Consider the following 16,427-nt stretch of genomic DNA (forward strand, 5'->3'; position numbering starts at 1 on the left):
ACGGCCTCGCGCGGCGCCCTCCAGACCGGAAGCGCCCTGCGGAAGCCGGGCCCCGCCCCCTGAGGCAGGCCGGGAGTTCACAGTTTGGCCCCCGGCACGGGGCGACTAGTGTGGCTTCTCGGTGTCTCCGGCTCGGTCTAGATGCTTAGCTCTCCTCTCCCGGGCCTTCGCCACAGCTGGATGCGTGGTGCGACAAACGGACAGGACTCTCGAACTCTCGACTGAGATCGGTGTGACGGTAGTGTAATTACGTCTAGCCTCAACCAATGTGGAAATAGTAACCGCAACACATTCCCCCCGTGAGAATTCGTGATGCTACCCGAAGCTTGCTTATTAGTACAGGCTAGCCTCGAGCTCGCTGAAGCAGAGAATGACTTTAAACCTCATGGTCCTGCCTCTGCCTCGGGAGTGCCGGGATTACAGGCATGAGCCACCACACCCTGCTACCGCTCGTTTTTAAAAACCTATCACTTTTGCACTCAGTGCTGGATTCGAGGTACAGCCATCCATTTCCACGGCCAGCGACTTCTCTCCAGCCTTTCAACAGAACCTGGACAGCCCGAAGCTGCTCTGCTGTTCTGTCTTTAGGATTCCATACATTTTCACGCTTGCTTTAGTTCTCTGTAAGGAATTTCTACCAGTTTCTGTTTCTATGACTTCTATCACAGATCTCAGAATGAGGGAGAGATGAAATGAGTCAGTCACATAGCAATCAGTACGTTGGAGAGGAACTGGATGCTGTGCCATAAAACAGTTTATCAGACAGCTGATGAGTCCAGATGAAGATTATATGACAAGTGGTTGGGATATATTACCCTTTTTTGTAGGTTTAAATTGTTTTGAAATAAAAACTTGGAAAGATGGGAGAACTCAAACTTTAGAAACATATGATATTAAATCCAAATTCTGCCATGTACCAGCTGTGTTGTTGGGTTAAACTACCTAAACACAGCCTGTTTTCACCTATGTGACATACCAAAAGTTTCTCTTGTAAGAATGTAAAGAGTCCAAAACTCAAGTCCAAGTGGATCAAAGACCTCAACATAAATCCAGTTACACTGAACTTGATAGAAGAGAAAGTAGAAAATAGTCTTGAACGCATTGGCACAGGAGATCACTTCCTAAATATAACACCAGCAGCACAGACACCAAGAGCAACAATTAATAAATGGGACCTCTTGAAACTGAGAAGCTTTTGTAGAGGAAAGGATACGGTCGATAAGACAAAAAGACATCCTACAGAATTGGAAAAGATCTTCACCAACCCCACATCTGACAGAGCACTGATCTCCAAAGTATATAAAGAACTCAAGAAGCTAGACATCAAAATACTGAGCAATCCAACTGAAAAATGGGCTGATGAGCTAAGCAGAGAATTCTCAAAAGAAGAATCTCAAATGGCTGAAAGACATTTAAGGAAATGCTCAACATCCTTAATCATCAGAGAAATGCAAATCAAAATGACTCTGAGACACCACCTTACACCTGTCAGAATGGCTATGATAAAAAACACTAATGACGGTCTATGTTGGAGAGGATGTGGAGCAAAGGGAACATTCCTCCACTGTTGGTGGGAGTGTAAACTTGTACTGTGGAAATCAGTATGGAGGTTTCTCAGAAAATTGGGAATCGATCTACCTCAAGACCCAGCCATACCACTCTTGGGCATATATCCAAGGAATGCTCAATCATACCACAAAGCTACATGCTCAACTATGTTCACAGCAGCACTATTTGTAATAGCCAGAACCTGGAAACAACCTAGATGCACATGAACTGAAGAATGGATTAAGAAAATGTGGTACATATACACAATGGAGTACTACTCAGCAGAGAAAAACAATGACAGCATGAAATTTGCAGGCAAATGGATGGAACTAGAAAACATCATCCTGAGTGAAGTAATCCAAACCCAGAAGGACAAATATAGTATGTACTCACTCATAAGTGAATACTAGATATAAAGCAAAGGATAACCAGACTGCAACCCACAGAATTAGGGAGGCTACATAGCAGGGGGGACCCTAGGATGACTGTGGTTTTACCCAGTTACTGGACAAGCCTCAGTGAAACATTTCACTATTAGGATAAGAATTTGTACTGTATCAAGCTGATAATAGAAAAATAAATAAAAATGAAAAAAAGAAATAACCATTTAGCACTTATGCAATAAACGGCTGATAAAAAAACATCTGAGCAGTTCTAATAAATTTAATTATGAAGAAAAAAATTTAATGAGTTGATATATAAAGATGCCTAAAACGGCATGGTGGCTCACACTTTTTTTTTTTTTTTTTTTTTTCCGAGACAGGGTTTCTTTGTGTAGCTTTGCGCCTTTTCTGGAACTCACTTGGTAGACCAGGCTGGCCTCGAACTCACAGAGATCCGCCTGCCTCTGCCTCCCGAGTGCTGGGATTAAAGGCGTGCGGGTGGCTCACACTTTTAATCCCAACATTTGGGATTAAATTGGGAGGCAAAGGCAGACGGATCTCTTTGTGTTCAAGGCCAGCCTGGTTTTCATAGTGAGTTATAAACCAGTCAGGAACTACACAGTGAGACCCTGTCAAAACTTTTAAAAAAGTGTCTAACAGTTACACCACTTGGGGTGATAATGCTCCCCCCAAATGCCATAGACTGTCTAACAAAAATCCCGGTGCCGGGCATGGGAAACCTTCTTCAGGGTTGTTGGTCAGGGGAGTCCAGGAGACTCCTAAAACAATGTAAGCTATCGCTGTTGCTCTTGGTTGCCTCCCAGACCTTGAAGGTAAGACTTTGTTACTGAGGACACCACACACGTCACAGGACTTGGAGGAATTGAATGGAACTGACCTGGAAGCCTTCTCCCTGGGGACTAGCTCTCCTCGTGTCTGAAGACGCTACACAAGCTGCCAAGGAGCAGAGCAATCAATAGCCCTACCCAGCTGTAAAGTGTATGAACCGCAATGGCCAGCTCAGTGTGCTATTCCCCAGGGTGCAATAGTGGCACTTAAATTTTGGGGGTAACCAACAACCACCTAATTGGACTCGAGGACCGCTCAGTAGGAGGGAATTTATGCCAAGTACTGTAAACCTAGCCAACAAGGATTGCCACTAGGACTGCATAGTGAGATTTTGCTGCCATTTTCTGTATTGATATTTTTTTCAAAAGCCAAACGTTTTGTGGAGGTTTTTACTGTTAACTTTAGAAATGACAGCAGACGTTTCATTCACTCTGTTACTGCTACCCAGGTGGAAATGATATTATGTCCCTTTCATTTATACTGATCGTCCTAAACATTTCACATTTCTGAATATTCTCCACTCCTCCAAGCCCTTTAAAGTGGTCATTCCATTTGTAAGGATGCCCTTCAATGTTCAGCTGGTAAATTCTATCATCCTCTGAGCTCCAGTCCAGTGTTACCTTCTGGGATACTTTTCCTTCCTTGCCTCTCGGGTTATGCATTTCTTCCCTGAGCTCCGGCTGTACTTGACACATAACTCTCACACCTTGTACTCTGAGCTCCTGGAGGGCAAAGAACTGAATCTGGTTAATCTTTGTGCCCCTTGTACCCAGCTAATGCCTGGTTTGAGGCAGGCCTTATCAAATGCTTAACAGATGACTGAATGGTTTTGCGTTGGTCATTAGGTCATTTTTGTATATAGTAAGAATTTGGGGTTTCTCTCTGGAGCCTAGACCAATGCATTAGAAAACTGTCAGGATTCTCTACTAGTGAACCCCAAGAGGCCCTTTGAAATTGTGCTTATTTTTATCAAGTACTCTCTTCTAGCCTGGTATTTCTAGTTTTATCAAGGGTAAAATCATGTGTCTTGGCAGGCTTCATTATTTTGGTTGGGAATGAGTTACCCAGTGGGATAGCATGGAAGTCCAGTCGTGTTCATTTCTCTTCTGCCTCAACACAACAGAATATTTAACAGAAGCATCTCTCATCAACTTGTCAGGGCTATTAAGCGTGACAATCACATCTACTACCCAAGGTTCACTTTGTCTTACCTGTGGAACCAGGTCCCTGCAGAGTGCCCCACAAAGACATACTCCCTGCTTTAACTTTGATTCACTGTGTATGATTTTCCCTGCTCATACAGGTGCCTGGCCTGGGAAATAAACCTGTTGCTGGGGATGGTCGCTCTCAGCCTGATGAAGACAGATGTCTGCATTTGACTTACAAGACTAACTGTCAGTGATTAAGAGCATCCCAAATGTGTCTTTAGCACACTCTGTCTTGCCTGATATTGGCAGTCCTGGAGTCCTTTCCCATTTTCCCTGATCATGAAACAGAGGCAGTGGTATTGTAGGGACCTCAGATTTTTCTTTTTGTCAGACAGCGCTGGCCTCAAGTTCTTCTGTAGCTGAGGATGATCTTGAACTTCTGACCCTTCTTTGTCTGCCTCATGACCTACCATGTGAAGGCATGTCAAAGTGCACATCTGTGTGGAGTCAGTTCTCTTCTACCCATATGTGGGTTCTAGGGCTCAAACTCAGGTTAACCACTGGGCCATCTCACTGGCCCCAATCAGGGTTTTAGTCTTGTTTTGTTTAGACAAGGTCTCAACATGTAGCCAGGCTGCAATCACGAACGAACGAACGCACGCACCCAAACCTGCTTCTGCCCACTCCCAAGTGCTGGGATTACAGGTGTGTGACACCATGCTTGGCCCGATTCAGTTATGAAAGGAAAGCAAAGCTTTTTCCTGCCAAGCGCCTTGTGGGGTCAGTATGCGCTAACATTGTTAGTCTTACCCTCTGCTCAGCAGCTAAGCTCCACACATTATTAGTATCTGTCTGAGTTCTGGAACGTGCAGAGCCCATACATTCATTTCCTCCAGCATGTGAATGAACCTAGGACTTCATTCATGCTAGACAAGCAGTCTACCACTGCTTTGTTTTGAGACAGTGTCTCACTGTGTTTTCCAAACTGGCCTCTGACCTATGACCCTCCTGCCCCAGCCTCCCAAATAGATGGGATTAAAGGCATGTGACATTATGCCTGGGTTGAATTTCCCTTTCAAAGCATTGAAGCTGAATGGTCTCAGAAATCATCTTACCCAATCCACTTATTCTACAGACTGCCGAGGCGCCAAGGCCTGGAGAAAGGATGAGCCCCGCCTGGCGTCAGGCACTAGTGGGTGACTGAAGCTGGCACCAGAACTAGTTCTCCAGAAACGAAAGCTCTCCTCTTCCCAGTACACTTTGCCACCGGCCCTGTAAGTGAGCCCAGAGGTTCAGACCTAGCAGTGTGGCTCGGTGGTTCGAATGACATCTTGTTCCTTCTGGAGTGTAACTGCCCTCCTTCGGTCAGCAGCTAGCACATCCAGAGTAGCATGGCATGGCCCATATGGGGACAGTCTGGTCCACTGAAAAACTGGGGTGGGACACAGGTTATGGGGTACATGTTCCTGACATACCCAAAGACACCAGAGGCAATTATAACAAGCCCTCACTCTGTTCTTTGCAAACCTGGCAAACTCACCCCTACTTGCACTGAGAGGACCGAGCAGACGCCCTAACAGGCTGTCAGTCTTCTCTCAGAGATCAGGCCTCAATTTCAGTTTCCTGAGACTTAAGCAAGCAGTTTCTGGGAGAGCCACAACATAGTCCTTGCAGTAGCTCCCTTTCTGTACATACTCTGACCACTCAAGGTTCAGCCAGTTGTTTACTGTCTGTGACCCCTCACCAGCTTAGAGCTATGTGCATGGGTCAATGTGAACATGTGAGGCCAGCCAGCCCCCATGGCAGCTCAAGGACAAAGTCTGGGATTTGTTCAAGCCTGCCCCCAAAATGATAACTGTAACCCCCAGCCAGTAAATTCAAAGGTTACATACCCTCACCCAATCATATGACACCAAGGCTTGTACCACCCTGTTTGCAGTTTTTCCCTTGAAAAGCCCCTCACCCTGAGAGCTCAGAGCCGTCCTCCTCCACCTGGCTAGCCAGTGTGTTGGACGCGGACCAAGCCTGGGCTTGTCATAAACCCCTGTGTTTTGCATCCGATATCGGCTCTGTGGGGGTCTTGCCACAGGCCACAAGAGCACCTCCAGAGCACTCTGTGAATGGACTCTTCCACTGCTTTGCTGTTACTCTCACTTTTCAGATGGAGAGAGGAAGGCTCCCGGGGCTTAGGTCATAACCATCAGAGCCTCAGTTTCAATTCCCATTTCTTTGGCTGCAGTAAAGTGGTTAGGGCTAGATCTGCATCACGGGAGCAGAGCACTGGGAGAATATCATGGCTGTGGAGACTGGATGAGCTTGTGAGGGTAAAAATGAAATAGCTGAAGCCCCCAAAGGACAGAGACCACTTTATCCTCCATGCCTGAGACATAAATTACTGGTGGATAGCCAATATATCATTCAAAAGTAAATCTAAAGAACAATAAAAGTTGAGTGTGATGGCAAACGCCTTTAATGCCAGCAGTTTGAAGGCAGAGGCATGTAGATCATTGAGTTCAAAGCTAGCCTGATCTACATAGTGAGATCCAAGCCAGCCAGGGCTATATAGTGAGACACTGTCTCAAAAACACAAAAACCAGCTGGGCAGTGGTGGCACACGCCTTTAGTCCCAGCACTCGGGAGGCAGAGCCAGGCAGATCTCTGTGAGTTCAAGGCCAGCCTGGTCTACATAGCAAGATCCAGGACAGGCACCAAAACTACGCAGAGAAACCCTATCTTGAAAAAAAAAAAACAGACAAAAAACAAAAACCAAGCTGACCTGACCACCTACTCTCCGGATCCAGTGACAGGCTGGCCACAGAGGCAGTGGCCTACAAACCTTCCAGCTGTGGAGAATGTACCATGACCAAACAGACCCAGCTGTGCTCCTCTCTCCATCTTTGTCCCTTTGGGCTTCAAATCTCGGGTCAGTATGTAAAGAATATTATTGTGGTGGTTTGAATGTCATTGGCCCTCATAAGCTATCTCATAGGGAGTGGCACTATTAGGAGGTGTGGCTTTGTTGGAGTAGGTGTGGCCTTGTTGGAGGAAGTGTGTCACTGTGGGGGCAGGCTTTGAGGTTTCATATATGCTCAGACCGCCTCCAGTGTCTCAGTTCACTTCCTGCTACCTTCCGATCAAGATGTAGGACTCTCCGCTCCTTCTCCAGCACCATGTCTGCCTGCACACTGCCATGTCCCACCATGATGATAATGGACTAGACCTCTGAAACTGGAAGCCACCCCCAATTAAATGTTTTTCAACATAAGAGTTACCATGGTCATGGTGTCTCTTCACAGCAATAGAAACCCAAACTAAGACAATTGTAGTTGCTCAAATATTGACCGGATAAGAGGATGAATAAGGAAAAAGACTGAAGGGAGAGACAGGGTGACTGATATGGATCTATTTATTAGCAAAGGGTCCTATAAAGCCAAGACCACACCCTCCCCACCCTCTTCCCTGCGAAAATAAACTCTTCCCTTTTCTCTACTAGATCTGCTTCTCTGTTTGGCCCAGGGACAATCGGCCATCCCTAAGACTCATGCCCTGAACACGGAACCAGCACGAACTATACATACACATTTCTCCTCTCACCCGAGAGAGCCCTTGGCCTTCCACTTGAGTTCAGTTGCTCTGTCCTTGAGGGGAGCAGCAGTACTAGGAGGAGCACAAGGAACAGGTGGGGGGAACCTGAGGGTGGGGCTGAAGGGAGCCGAGCTCATTTCCACATAGTACTGAATATTCCTGGGGAGAGATGGGCATGCCCCAGGCATAGCCTCTTGGCCCCCTAATTGAGTAAGCTTGGAGCCAAAAGAGACAGAATCCTCTCTGTAGGAACTGGCACTTCTGCCTAGACTTCCTCCAGGGTGACACATTTGAAAGGATGTCACAGTGAATGGTGGCATCTCTGCTAGAGGCACAGGCACCCCCAAAGCAGAGGCACGATGTGGTGGTGGAGACTAGATTTGTGTCACTTGTGGTGTGGAGAGACAACCACACCAGCTGATCTCTGCTTTCTCCTAACTTGGAAGCCCCAGTTCCTGGCCACAGTGGCCCATTTCTCCCAACCCAGGTCTACCACACCTCGCACAGCTGCCCTGGGTTCATGGGGGAGCCGACAGGGCAGCCGAAGTGCCGAAGGAAGTCACGGGAGTTGGAGAGAGTGCCCAGCACTCGGAAACGGGCAGGGCTGTGGGGGTCGGTCACCAGCCCCTCGTGAGAGCTCTCTGGTGTGCGGACCGAGCACCACACCTGCGGGCCAGGACAGACATGGGGACATATGGTGTCTAGTGTGGAGCTGAATTAGGCCATAGCTTCGGCTACAGCAGAGCCATCTTGGTCATGAACCACCACCGTCCGGCTGGTGAGTTCAGGAGTTGTCAGGGCCACTGCAGGAGGCTTGGCCAGCTTCAAGGGAGGGGAACATGCCCCCTCAGTTCCTTGAAGCCTCTAAAGAGTATCTGGACACAGGGTAACCCAGCCTGGGCGTGGCTGTGGGGAAAGGCTGAGCCCTTTAAGATTGCTTACTGTGGTGCAAAGCACTTGAAAGAGGCCCTGCCTGGGTGCTGACTCTGCTGCTTATTTTATTTATTCAAGGGGTGGGGGGGTGGGGGGGTAACCCTGAACAGCCATTTTGTATTCCCAAGCTACAGTTTCTTTTGCCACATTCTCCCACAGTAACAGGAGGAGATCAGTGCTTGCTCCTATCCATTCCACTAAAGCCCTTCCCTTTCAAATAAAACCCTACCGAAGATTTCTCTCCCTTCAGGTTACTTTCATGGGCTCTGGACACCAGGCTTTCTCTCAATGCACTTCCCACACGGCAACGGTGGCCCCATTTCCCAGCACCTTTCCCGAATGACCCCAACTTCTTCTAATGGCCTCCTTTGGAGGGAGTGGACGGGAGACACACCCAGTTCTCCCTCGGGGGGCCATACCTGGGCAAATCCCACGAAGAACAGCTGGTGATTGGTGAGTCCCACAGCTGGTAGCTGCTGCTCCTCCCCATGGGTCCTCAACCACGCTTGGTAAGCCTAGGGGAATCATAAGAAACAAGTCCACCAGCGCCTGCCCGCCTCCCCAAGCACCCTCTACGCAGCCTGGCCGACCTCGGCCACTCACGTTGTAAGCAGCCTTAAGGCCCCCGTTATCGGCGATGTTCTCCCCCAGAGTCTGGAGTCCATTGAGTCTCTCTCCGTTGACCTGATACTGGTTGTACTGTTCTTCCATGCAGGCTGTGTGGTTCTGGAAAGCCGTCAGTGACTCATTCTGCCACCAAGGACGCAGGTTCCCTTCCTTGTCATACTCACGGCCTGAGAAGAAATTATCCTGGCATCCCACCGACAAGACAACTCACCCACAGGAGAACAAATGCCCCCCAACCAGCCTTGACCAGAGACACCAGGATCCCCAAGGCTTGCCCCCAGCACCTCAAATCCCTGCAGTAGTCACTGGAAATTCTAGACTGGGCCCCTCCCTACCTTGGTCATCAAAGGCGTGTGTCAGCTCATGGCCCATCACCACGCCGATACCACCAAAGTTCAAGGCCCTGGCAGGTGAGCAATGCTGAATAAGGACAGGGCACGAGCATTTCCTGATTCCCCCTTCAGCTCTTTTCCCAGTTCAACCACATGGCCAGGCCCCAGCACCCAGACCCTCCTGCCTCAGACACACTTCGGGTGGTTGTGAGCGTAGAAAGGGGCCTGCAAGATGCCTGCAGGGAACACGATCTCGTTCTTGGTTGGGAGGTAGTAAGCGTTCACCGTCTGAGGCGTCATACTCCACCTGCGGGAGGAAGACAGCGGCTGGAGCTCCTGACTGCTGTCCCCATGTTCCCCAGCCCAGTAGCCCAGGCCTGCCCTGCCTGCCTCCTGCAAGGGCCTTGTACCGCTCCGCACCCCAGCCCCAGAAGTCCTGGTCTACCTCTCCAGCTGCCCCGTGTCTCCCCTCCCGTTCTCACTGGTCTCGGCTGGGAGGTTTGCGGAGCTGGTCAGCCATCACCTTAGCAGAGAAGTTGTACAGATTCAGCATGTTTTGGAAAAAAGAATCTTCGGAGACTTCATACTACAGGAATAGAGGAAGGGAGGAAGCAAATGACAACATGTTGGAGAAGGTGAGAGTGTCCGAAGGACCTTTCCAAGCAAGCCTCAGTCTCCCCCACTAGAAAATGGAAGTAAACAGCTAACTGACAATATTTTAAAGGTACTTATGCTTCAAGTGCTGTTTTGGACTTTTGTTGCTTTTTTTTTTTTTTTTTTAAAAAAAAAAAAAAAAAAACAGAGTCTCACTGTTAGAATCTGCTATGAGGACTGGGCTGGCTTTGAACTCACAGAGATAGATCCACCTGCTTCTACTTCCTGAGTGCTACTGAGATTAAAAGCATGGGCCACCACCATGCCCAGCTTCCCCGCCTCCCACTTCCCATACAGGGTTTCTCTGCGTAGCCCTGGCTGTCCTGGAACTTGCTCTATAGACCAGGCTGGCCTCGAAGCCACCACCACCTGACTTTTTTTAAAAGATATATTCTTTTGTTCTTATCACCCTGTGAAGTGAGTACTAGTAAAGCCCCATATTACACATGAAACTGAGGCCTAAAGACGTCCTGTCCAAGATTACACAGAGTAAGAACATGATCCAGTTAGTCTAAGCTCCAAATCCCTACACTCATTAATGCTGTATTCTACTGCCATCTGGCCCATGTCTGGCACAGAACCCATACCTAAGCAGTCTAATTACTTGCGTCTACTCCACTGATGAGTGCTTGAACTTCAATTACTGAGGCAGGGGAACAACAGCCCATGATTCTGAACGTTAGTGCTGTGAACAAAGGTACTCACCCCATCATAAACATCATCCAGCTCTTTGGGCTCCAAGATGAAGTCAGGGAAACCAATCATATCATAGATGGCATCTGCCTGAAGAGACCATGTTAAGGGTTTCCTTCCCTGTGCCCAACAAAACTGTATCCTCTACTACCACCTCAAGATGGCGCCCGAAACACAGCCATGGCTCACTTTCTCCTTGGCTGCCAGCCGGGTCTTCTCATCCATCCAAACCAGCTCTCCCAGGGTCTCCTCAAAAGCAGACCGGATTTCGCTGATCATCCCCTCCGCCTGTAGGGGAAGGTCACAGGTCAGCCTCCCCCTGAACTTAAAGCTTTTCTGCTCCCCTCCACCCTCAGGTGCCATCTGGGTCTATCCGGGAGTCATGGGATTATGAAGACTCCTGAAGAAAGGCTGCCCAGCAGGGAGATGACCACTGGTGTCAGTACTGTTACTGTTATTGCTATTGTTACTGTTATTGTAGGTAGCTTTTTTCTTTTCTTTTTTGTTTGTTTGGTTTTGGTTTTTCCAGACAGGGTTTCTCTCTGTAGTTTTGGTGCTTGTCCTGGATCTCGCTCTGTAGACCAGGCTGGCCTCGAACTCACAGAGATCCCCCTGGTTCTGCCCTCCTCCCCCAGTGCTGGGATTAAAGTCATGTGCCGCCACCACCCAGCTACTTTTTTCTAATTAATTAAATAAACATTTGAATTGGCAGTTAAGTAAGTTAATATTATAGCTTCAAATACTACCATTGATCTTTATCTGGTTATGAAAGAAATGCATGAACACAATTTGTATTGAAAATAGAAGAAAATCAAACATTTGTAATCTCATCACAAAGCTCTCTTAACAGTCTGGCTATTCCTAGTGTTTCTGCTAGCCCAGAAAGTAATACAAAATATGGAGCTGTGTTATGCAATCTGTATATATTTTTTGCAATCTACTTTTGTCCTGCTTTAAAATGTATCACTACACCAGGTGTGGAAAGCAGAGGCAGAAGGACCATCACAAGTCTGAGGCCAGGCTGGTCTACAATAGTGACTATCAGGCCAGCCTCAGCTCACAGTTGGGTTTCTAGCTTGAGGTAACAAACTTGTCAAGTATGTTAAGGGCCCCAGATGCAGTCCTGGCACCACCAATTTCTTTTTAACCAAAAAAAAAAAAAAAAAAAAGAAAGAAAAAGAAAGAAAGAAAGAAAAAGAAAGCAAGGCATAGTTGTTTAATTTAAAAAATAAATTCTAGTTGGGAGGTGGTAGTGCCCGCCTTTAATCCTACCACTTGGGGGGCGGGGAGGCAGGTGGATCTCTGAGTTCGAGGCCAGCCTGGTCTACAGAGTAAGTTTCAGGATAGTCAGAGCTACACAAAGAAACCCTGTCTCAAAAAACAAAAACAAAATAATACTAATAAATAAATAAATAATTTATCTTCACTTTAAAAGTGGAATCATGGAGCTGGGGAGATGGCTCAGTGGTTGGGAGCACTGGCTAATTATCCAGGGGACCCAGGTTCAATTCCCAGCACCCACATGGCAGCTAACAACTGTCTGTAACTCCAAGATCTGACACCCTCACACAGACATACATTCAGGCAAAACACTAATTCACATAAAATAAAAATAAACTAATTAAAAAATAAAATAAAGGTGGAATCATATTCCATCCTATTATTTATTTTTCTTTTACTCCATGATTAGACATTTCAGTTTGTTTCATTTCTCCCTATAAACAACTCTCCCATAAACATCTAATATTTAAGCATATCTATTGTTATCTCTTAGTATTATTTTTTGATAATTATATAAGTAACATAAACCCAGTATAATAATTTGTACATTACAGAAAACTTTAAGGAACCCAATGCCCCATAATCCCCCCACCCAGTTTGCTGATTAGTGAATGCCCTTCCCAGTTTTTCTATGTATGCACACATACGACCAGCAGATTTTTAAACAAATCAAAGGGTAGTTTTAGAAGCCTGAAGACTCACGATTTCCTTGCTTCGCCGGTCAAACGTGGCCTTCACAAAGAGCGAGCCCAGAGCGAAGCCAAGGGCGTCATCTGTGTTGGAGATACAGGTCTGCCACCTTGGCGTACAGGACTGTAAAGGGACAAAGAGCAAGATCTCCACAGAGAGCACTGACCTCCAGTCTGAAGGCTTCCCTCCTTCTCTGGGGCTAAGCCTCTCAGCTGGGCAACAGACACTTGGGCTTGGGGTACCACTTCTCCTTCGGACTTCAGAGACAGGTAAGGCAACATCTCAAACTACGCCGACCCGGCAAAGCTCCAGCAGAAAATGGGCATGCCGCCCACTCCGTTCCCAGTTCTCACTCTGCTATGTTCCTAATAGTCTCCCTTGGGTTTTAGACGTTTCCTCTTTCTTTCTTTCTTTCTTTCTTTTCTTTCTTTTTTTTTTTTTTTTTAAGATTGTTTATTTCTTATGTATACAGTATTCTATCTGCATGTATGCCTGCAGGCCAGAAGAGGGCACCAGGTTTCACTACAGATGGCTGTGAGCCATCACGTAGTTGTTGGGAACTGAACTAGGGACTTCAGGAAGAGCAGTCAGTGCTCTTATCCTCTGAGCCATCTCTCCAGCCCCCTTAGACGTTTCTTTTTTATGTTTACTTATTTGGAATGGGAGATATTCTGACCTACCATAGTCCAAGTGTGGAGGTCAGAAAACAACCTAAAGGAGCCACCATGTAGGACTTGGGGATCAAATTCAGGTCATCAGGCTTGGTGGCAAGTGTCTTTACCAGCTGTTCTGAACCATTTTTTGTTTTGGTTTGGTTTGGTTTTTGAGACAGAGTTTCTCTGTGTAGCCTTGGCTGTCCTGGAACTTGCTCTATAGACCAGGCTGGTCTCAAACTCACAGAGATCCACCTGCCTCTGCCTCCTGAGTGCTGGGATTAGAGGTGTGCGCCATCATTGCCCGGCTGTTCTGAGCCATCTTGCTGGCCCAAGTTCAGAAGTTGCTTTCTCAGGTCTACAGTTCAGGCTTATATGCCATCAGTCCACTATACGTGAAACCTGGGCATCACCCCAGCTTCCTCTATCGCCTCCCCTCCCAATCCAGTCTGTCACTAGTGACTACTAGCTCATCCTCATCATTTCTTAAGTGGCATGTCACCATTTTCCTGCCCTGTGACACTGTCGTCACTTGTCATGGTCAGACTTTTTGGTTTTTGTTTTTGTTTTTTTGTTTTTTTTTTTTTTTTTTTTTTTGTGAGACAGGGTTTCTCTGTGTAGTTTTGGCGCCTGTCCTTGATCTCGCTTTGTAGACCAGGCTGGCCTCAAACTCACAGAGATACGCCTGGCTCTGCCTCCTGAGTGCTGGGACTAAAGGCGTGCGCCACCACCACCCGGCATAGTCAGACTTCTTAACGTAACTGCCATGGACGTCCCATGCCCCCTTACCAAACTCAGCCTGCATCCCTGTTCTCAAGCTCCTCCAGAACCCCTGCAAACACACCCAGCTCCTCCGGAACCCCTGCAAACACACCGAGCTCCTCCGGAACCCCTGCGAACACACCGAGCTCCTCCAGAACCCCTGCAAACACATCAAGCTCCTCTGGAACCCCTGCAAACACACCGAGCTCCTCCGGAACCCCTGCAAACACACCGAGCTCCTCCGGAACCCCTGCGAACACACCGAGCTCCTCCGGAACCCCTGCGAACACACCGAGCTCCTCTAGAACCCCTGCAAACACATCAAGCTCCTCCAGAACCCCTGCAAACACACCGAGCTCCTCCGGAACCCCTGCAAACAAACACACCGAGCTCCTCCGGAACCCCTGCAAACACACCGAGCTCCTCCGGAACCCCTGCAAACACACCGAGCTCCTCCGGAACCCCTGCAAACACACCGAGCTCCTCCGGAACCCCTGCAAACACACCGAGCTCCTCCAGAACCCCTGCAAACACACTGAGCTCCTCCAGAACCCCTGCAAACAAACACACCGAGCTCCTCCAGGCCTCTGTGGGTTTTTTTTGTTGTTGTTGTTTTGTTTTTTTTGCATGTGTTGTTTCTTATGCCTGGAATGCCCTCGTCCCCTGCTTTCTCAGGAGTTTATTCCTCACAGGGCATCTTCTGAGAAAATTGTTCTGTTACCTCCCCCACATAAAGTGTGCCCATCCCAACTTCAGCTTTATAATACAAAGGTTTTTCACTCACAGTGAACAATTAACACTTTCAAAGGTACATGCATCTGATTGCAGGTTTACTCCCCACACTTAACAAGGCCTCTTGAAATGAAGAGCACACTTGATCATCTTCATCCTCATCATCAAAGCTGTATGCCTATCTACACCAGGTGCGGACATTGACTTAAGCCAGCCTTGAAACTTATTCCTGTTACAGATGAGGGAACAGAGCCAGAGCAACGTGCTCACATACCCCAAGGTGCCATAGGCTAAAATATGAAGGAACTAAGATTGGGAATTATGACAGCTTGATTCCGATCTGTGTTCCATACCATGTGCTCACGTACCAAGAGGAAAATGTTCCTGAAACACTGTGAGCAGATAGCACCAGCTAGGTTTGTTCAGAAAGGAAGCAGAGCTCACCTTCTTGGTGCCGTAGAGGGTCTCCAGCAGCTTCTCCTGCGCAGACTCAAAGCGCTGGTCAAGGCTTGAGGTCGTCTTCTGCACCAGGTTCCAAATTAGATAATTGTTCAGGACGCTAGTTCCATACCAGAAAACAAGGAAAGCCGTGTGTGGAACCCTTTCCCCTCCCCAGCCAGTCCCCAGGACCCTGAAGCCTTTCCCTGGAACACAGATGCCTGCAGAAATCAGCTTGGAGCAAGGTGTGGGAATAGAGATCACAAATGAATACCCTGAAACTGCCCAGGGGAAGAGTCCACAGACGTTCTGACGTGAAGTTTGGAAGGTTCAGGCCTTATCACTCACTCTGTGTGCCAGTTCACTATGGTTGGGCCTTCCAGAAATTTCCAGAGCCCTGAGTCCCCTCCACCACCGGTACCACCCCCGCCCCCTCCCGTTCCCCAGTCACACCTTGGCTCTGTGCGGTTAATGAGCTCCGACACCTGTTGTAAGTACTCAGTCCCATACACCACCACGGGCTCAGAGTCACCCAACTCGAGCGGCGACAACAAGAATGAAAGGAACTCGAGCCAGTCCATGGAGGGTGCTAGAGCCTGAAAGCAGAAACTCCTCAGGCTCCCTGCCTTCCCACTGGGCTCCCAACAGACTCTTTCCCCCAGTGATTTGCAATAGCCTGGGCATCTTTCCCATTGCCATAGTAACAGTTACTGGCTGCTTGGGGACCCCTTCCTGCAATAAGTGATTTTTCCAGGCCTGAATGCCCTGCTGTCTGGGAGCCTAACCACTCATTATACAAGGGAAGCCACTATGTGTGGCATTCAGCTTGGGCACGGAAATTCAAATATTTTCATGCTGGTTGATAAAACACCACTTCCCCAACATGTCCCACATACCTGGTCTCTCTATAGAATCTCCATTCCCCTAGTCTTTCCATAATTCAACCAAAAGGGCTGGCACAGGAGGCGCATTAGGAGATATTTCCGTACACATTCTGATCATTCTGTAGATATCTCATCAATTTGTATTTCCATTTTCTTGCTTACTGGAGATGGGGTCTCACACCTGTAGCCTAGGTTGGCCTGGAACTCACAGAAATTCTCCTGCCTCTGTCTCCCA

At 47.9% G+C, this 16,427-nt stretch overlaps 1 protein-coding gene across 4 annotated transcripts in view; it reads right to left on the reverse strand.

Moving 5' to 3' along the window:
• Window positions 1-7,316: 7,316 nt before the first annotated feature.
• LOC114683313 (endothelin-converting enzyme 2) overlaps window positions 7,317-16,427 on the reverse strand; it is a 42,420-nt gene continuing 33,309 nt past the window's right edge. For 3 of the 4 annotated variants that reach the window (XM_028857552.2, XM_028857548.2, XM_028857547.2), the window contains 11 exons: window positions 15,762-15,904; window positions 15,315-15,429; window positions 12,736-12,846; window positions 10,942-11,040; window positions 10,765-10,842; window positions 9,888-9,991; window positions 9,602-9,712; window positions 9,409-9,476; window positions 9,050-9,240; window positions 8,866-8,961; window positions 7,317-8,179 (listed from right to left, as the gene is read on the reverse strand). In XM_028857552.2, the coding sequence (XP_028713385.1) occupies window positions 8,003-8,179; window positions 8,866-8,961; window positions 9,050-9,240; window positions 9,409-9,476; window positions 9,602-9,712; window positions 9,888-9,991; window positions 10,765-10,842; window positions 10,942-11,040; window positions 12,736-12,846; window positions 15,315-15,429; window positions 15,762-15,904 (1,293 nt within the window). In that variant the 3' untranslated portion in view covers window positions 7,317-8,002. Of the gene's footprint in view, window positions 8,336-8,865; window positions 8,962-9,049; window positions 9,241-9,408; window positions 9,477-9,601; window positions 9,713-9,887; window positions 9,992-10,764; window positions 10,843-10,941; window positions 11,041-12,735; window positions 12,847-15,314; window positions 15,430-15,761; window positions 15,905-16,427 lie in introns of all 4 variants that reach the window. The other variant, XM_028857550.2, reaches the window with a different exon arrangement.

Source organism: Peromyscus leucopus, chromosome 12 (assembly GCF_004664715.2).
Source record: "Peromyscus leucopus breed LL Stock chromosome 12, UCI_PerLeu_2.1, whole genome shotgun sequence".
Classification (NCBI taxonomy): Eukaryota; Metazoa; Chordata; class Mammalia; order Rodentia; family Cricetidae; genus Peromyscus; species Peromyscus leucopus.